The sequence below is a fragment of the Gavialis gangeticus genome, unplaced genomic scaffold, assembly GCF_001723915.1.
Source record: "Gavialis gangeticus isolate Ggan-Ray unplaced genomic scaffold, GavGan_comp1, whole genome shotgun sequence".
In the NCBI taxonomy this organism is placed as follows: Eukaryota; Metazoa; Chordata; order Crocodylia; family Gavialidae; genus Gavialis; species Gavialis gangeticus.
In genome coordinates, this window is record NW_017728992.1 from 123,736,355 (window position 1) to 123,741,657 (window position 5,303).

Consider the following 5,303-nt stretch of genomic DNA (forward strand, 5'->3'; position numbering starts at 1 on the left):
GCATCTCCCCACAAACCCATATCCACACACATCCACATGCTTCCTCACCCACACCTATCCACCTCCACACCCTCCCTCACATACTCACACACCCACGGCCCCCCACAAACCTATACCCACCTCCCATCCCCCCACAGTTTACAAGAGTAAGACTTCATTTTAAGCTATTGTGCGATCACCTCTATAAACACTATACAGAAGATTTTTTTTAAATCAAATTAATTAATGTTGTAGATGTTTGCTTTTTAGAATATAATTTGGTATTTTTCTGGTTCTGAGATGGCAAAACCCCTTGCTGAAGGAGTACTTCCAGGGCAAAGGGGAGGGACTTCAGGTGGCAAAGGTCAGGAGGTAGGGGGTGGGACTTCCAGTCCCAAGATGGCAACCAAGGGGTGGGGCACCTGTCAAGGGGTGGGACTACCCATGCAGCCCTCAGCAGCTTGCCCTAACTCGGTAAGCGACCCTCCACCCAAAACAGTTGCCCGCCCCTGGATTGGACAAACATTCACCATAACCACAGCTATAAGGTTAATATTAGGTTTACCATTTCAGGTTGTACCCCACCATGCAACTTGTGTTCAAGGACCAACATCTGAACCAGGAGTGTCAACAACAGAAATGTAATCTGTATTTCCCATTGCTGTACAAAACTATCTTGAGAGACCTTTTTAGCTGTGTGTGCCTTTATTGTTGTGGCTGTGACTGACTGAACACTACTAGTGTTTAAAAACATTCTTTACTCATAGTTAAGATGTTCTGTAATTCTTACTATTCATTGTTCCTCTGTCTGTCAACAATAAAAATAAACCAAGCCCCTACTTAAATTATGACTTTAGGTAAGAGAAGAGAGGGAATTACTTCTTTTGACCCTTCATAGACTTCATAACCTAAAGAAAGCTAAAATTAATACTGCAGATAACAGTGAGAGCTTTATAGAAGCTTGGGTCTCAACAATATTCATTATTTCATATATAATGACTTCAGTAAGTTTAACTGGTAGTCAGCAGCTGAAGCAGGTTGAACCCAACTTAATTTTTCATTCTTTTATTAATGATCTGGCCTGGGATTTTTGTGCTTTGGGGTTGGTCGTGCTGTTTACATCAGAACTGGTACCTGTTCTGGCTCTGAAAAGAAAAGCTAGTCTTTGAGTTATCATTGAAATGACTATGGCCATGTATTCCTGAAGACTGATCTCTTCAAGCCAGGTTTCTAGAATGTGAGTAGAGGACATCCACCTGAGTGCAATCTTGTGTGCGCTACTTCAGTAGTGGTTCAGAAGCACCCCAGTGCGGCACACTGTGCTGCTTAGAAGAGTGTTGCTGCATTCGTGCAGTACTGGCCACTCACTAGTACATTTTTGCACTAAGGTAGCTACATTATTTCTGCATCAGGTGTGGCATTGGCATGGTGTACATGACTGCAGCACTTCCTGACATGGTACTAAGATGGTGTAGACATACCCTTTGGTTTTTGTTATAGGCTTGCTATATTTTTAACACTGATATTTTTTGGCTCTCATGGTTTCACAGGTGAGGCCTGTTTTCATATTCATGAGCATAAGGGTTTGCCTTGATTTGACTAGTTTGATTTAATTCTGGTTATAAATAAGGCTTTAATCATTCTTTCAACCTGTGTTTTTTCCTACAGTTTTTGGCATACGTTGATAATACTTCATTGTAAATAGTTGGCTCAAATTCATACTATGAAGAAACTAAATACTTCAGTTTACAAGGGTTAGAGGTCTGCTGCGGCCACTTTTTATGTCTATTCCATACATAAGAACATAATCTAGTTTTAATTTTATATTGAGCTCCCATGTTGCTACCTTAATAAATGTCACTCTTGGCAGCATGAGTAGCTAAATTCTAATTGGTCTCTCTAGACCAGACTTGCAAAGCAGTAACATGATTTTTTAATAAAGGTATGAAATAATGTGTTTTAAGGTTATTGGGAGAATTTAAAGCTTATTTTATGACTGATTATGAATGTCAACCCCCTCCCCTTTGTTTTTTCCCTCCTGATTTTCAGGACATTTTAGTGTGTGTTAGATGAACAAGGGGTTAACGTGCAAAATTATTTTCTTAAAATATCTAGATCATATTTGATAAATCTTTGCATTTTCCTGACATGGTGATCTCCTTTTGAAATGTATTCTCTTGACTGTTAATTTGTATTTGCAATATAGTATTACACTCTGTATTTTTGTAATAAAAATAATTCCTATTTTCTAGTTTTATAGACAGATGTTAATCGAATAAAAAATAGCAGAGAGCCGATGACATGTTAAACTTACATTTAAGGTCTCCTATATGGAAACTCTTTCATTAATTGTGTTTTATTTAGATACTGCCACGATATGGAAAATAGTGACTGTATATCTGAGGGCATGCTTGATTGAAATGCTAATAGTAGCACTCAGACAAGTGCTACAAAGTGGGCTGTACATTTACTTAATACATGAGGACTGTACATTTACTTAATACATGCTACAAATGGCAAAATAATGACTTTTTATGGTTTCCCCCCTCCCCACCCCAAAAGTTGTGGTAAAAAAAACAAACCAAAAACATTTCCTCATGGGGACACTGAAAACTTCAATTCTTTTTCAATTAAAAATCCATGCATGGGACATACATATATGATTCTATGCATATACAGCCTCCGGTCAAATTGTGGGTCACCCCAGGCATGACAAAGGGTCTGCTATTTTTGGTGAAAGGAAGCTCAATGGAATTTATCATTGGGACAAATGGGGAGTCTTAGTGTAGTTTGTAGAAATACCCAAACTTGTTCAGGCTAGTATATGTTAGCTCAGTACCTCCAGTAATCTGGCAATACTAACTCTTCTGTTGGGAGTACATGTCTTTCTTGTGTTTTACTCTGAGTGAATTGAAGATCTATTTACTCATTATTACCCCTTATGCAAACACTTTTTTTGGTGCAGTTATGAGTTTTCAGCATTGAGATGTAAGGATAGGTAACCCTGTCTGCTCTTCAGCATACACAACTTTCTTCTTACTTTTTTTACAACATTTGAAAGGTGGTGTTGGGTTCATTTAGCACCGGAAGATGACCTAGGGTCTGGTGTGTCATCATTATGCCAAACAAGTATTTACAAATTATAACGTTTACATTGATTGTGTGTGTGTATACATGCGCACACGCATGCCTTTAACCTTAAGTAGGTCATAATATGGTTCTTGAAATTTTAAGATGCTGTAGGTTATTCCAAAAGGTCATAAAGCTTTTTTTTTTTTTTTTTTTTAAACTGTATGCAATATGGCAAAGCATGTATCATTCTGCTACTCTTTGAAAAAGTAGACATGGGTTAGGTTACTCCTCCTAGTGAATTCTTCTCCTGGATTCAAGAAGGATTTCCTTGGAATAAAACTTGTTTTCATATAGAATGAGACAAAATTTTCTGCACAATATTCAGGTTTGCTTGAAACCTTTTTCTGGTTTAGGTACTACCTCTTCAATTTTTTTTTCTGGTTTCATTTCTAAAAATCCTTTATAATCTTATATACTGTGCAAGTAACAGTCTCCCTAGAGGATCCTCTCTCTAAGTGTTAGCATCTTCTGATCCTGCTAAGTGGCATTTTCTGAGGTTGCTAAAAATTATGCATGTAGTATATAGCTTTCTGTTGGAATGAATGTTTTGTATCTTAGTACTCAGTACCATGGTTGTCAGATGATGGTGAGCACTTCTCCCAGGAAGTGAGGAAAGAGAGGTGAGGGTCTGCCTCTTTATATTTTTGAAGAACTGCATATTAGTTGGGCCTGTACTTCTATCTGTTGAGCTGCTTTGTTATGTAAACGTTGCTCTTATTCACTGTATGATTTGACTAAATTAACTTATCATTAGGTCTGTTGTTCTGCACTGTTATAAATGCAGAAATGGATACTTTTCAGTAGAACTAATAGTGAGATTTTTGTTTCAAGACCTGCATGGCAACATTTCCAAGGAGTTAGGAATATTTTGGGTTGAGTAAAGAAAAGGGAAAGAACAAACTGATGTGTCTTTTGATGTGACTGTGAACATGAATCAGTGGAACACATCCTTGCTGAGATATTTTTAACAGATTTTGTTTTTTCCAACAAAAAAGAAATGGCCTACGTATACAGGATCTGTGGAGTTTGTTTCACCAGTGGGTATGAAGATGACTTTTATATCCTGTTGCCATTTGACAAGAAGCATACATCAAGTACAGAGGAAATTGATTCACTGTAGAGCAGAATTATATAAAATTGAATTCAGAACCATTTTCTGTTTTTCATAATAAAATGATTACTGAAAGAATTCCATTTGAAGACTGTTGAAAGCTGGCTGCAGTTTATGATATAACGGATAAAATCTTCATCCTTGGCCTTCCAACAACCTTTACACCAGCAGATGGTGGGCGTAAAGATGTCATTCATCATTTATTTACAATGGGCTTTATTTATTCTAGTGTCAACAGCTGCCCCAGGGAGCGGGTTATTGAATTCAAATGTGAAGCTCTGGGTTATTTGCTTCCTTTCAAATTTGTCTTCAGAGCTTAGTTGCTAGGAGTCCATTCTGTGCTCTAATAATGATTCATGTATTGTGAAGCCATTCAGTAAATTGGGTTGTCAGGGATTGCCAAAAAAGGTTTAGAGGTCTTGTTCCTGATCTTTTTTTTTTAATGGCACTATGCTGTAGTCATCTTATGTGCCCTCTTTTGCCAGAAGTAGTGAGATTTCCTTTCTTCAGTCCCCTTTACCTCCAAACAACCTTTATACAAGTAGTAAGTTTTCATGTTTCTTCAAAAAGAATAATTTCAATAAATGAAATAACTTTGTTTTCCTACAGGCAGGGCAAGAGTCCTTCCGTTCCATCACAAGGTCATACTACAGAGGGGCAGCAGGGGCGTTACTAGTGTATGACATTACAAGGTGAGAAACTTGATATAGGACGTCTGAAATATAGAGATTTCAAACTTCAATGTAGGTTTTTTTTTTCTGTAGAAGCATTCCTAAGATCAGTAAGTAAATCAACTCGTATAAAAACTAGGTGAAGTGTGTGTTAATGAGTTTTAAGTGTGTGCTACCTGGATTAAATTGCTTGATTAAAGGTGCATGCGCAACCTTAGACCACGTGGTCCTTAACATTCGTTCTTTTCCCTCAGTAAACAGACACTTTTCATAATCTTGCATACATCTGAATTGTTAAATATTCTAATTCATTGCTTTGTTATTAATGTCCAGTTTATTTTTGAGTGCATACTTTAAACAAGAATTCATAATAGATATTATGACAGTAGAATGATGTTTTTACCACTCGT

The 5,303-nt window shown here is 37.2% G+C and overlaps 1 protein-coding gene across 1 annotated transcript in view; it reads left to right on the forward strand.

The window, feature by feature from the left end:
- Window positions 1-5,303, forward strand: part of RAB2A (RAB2A, member RAS oncogene family) — a 60,095-nt gene that overhangs the window by 16,403 nt on the left and 38,389 nt on the right. Inside the window, exon 2 of the mRNA XM_019527713.1 lies at window positions 4,832-4,914. Within this exon, the coding sequence (XP_019383258.1) occupies window positions 4,832-4,914 (83 nt within the window). The remainder of the gene's footprint in view (window positions 1-4,831; window positions 4,915-5,303) is intronic.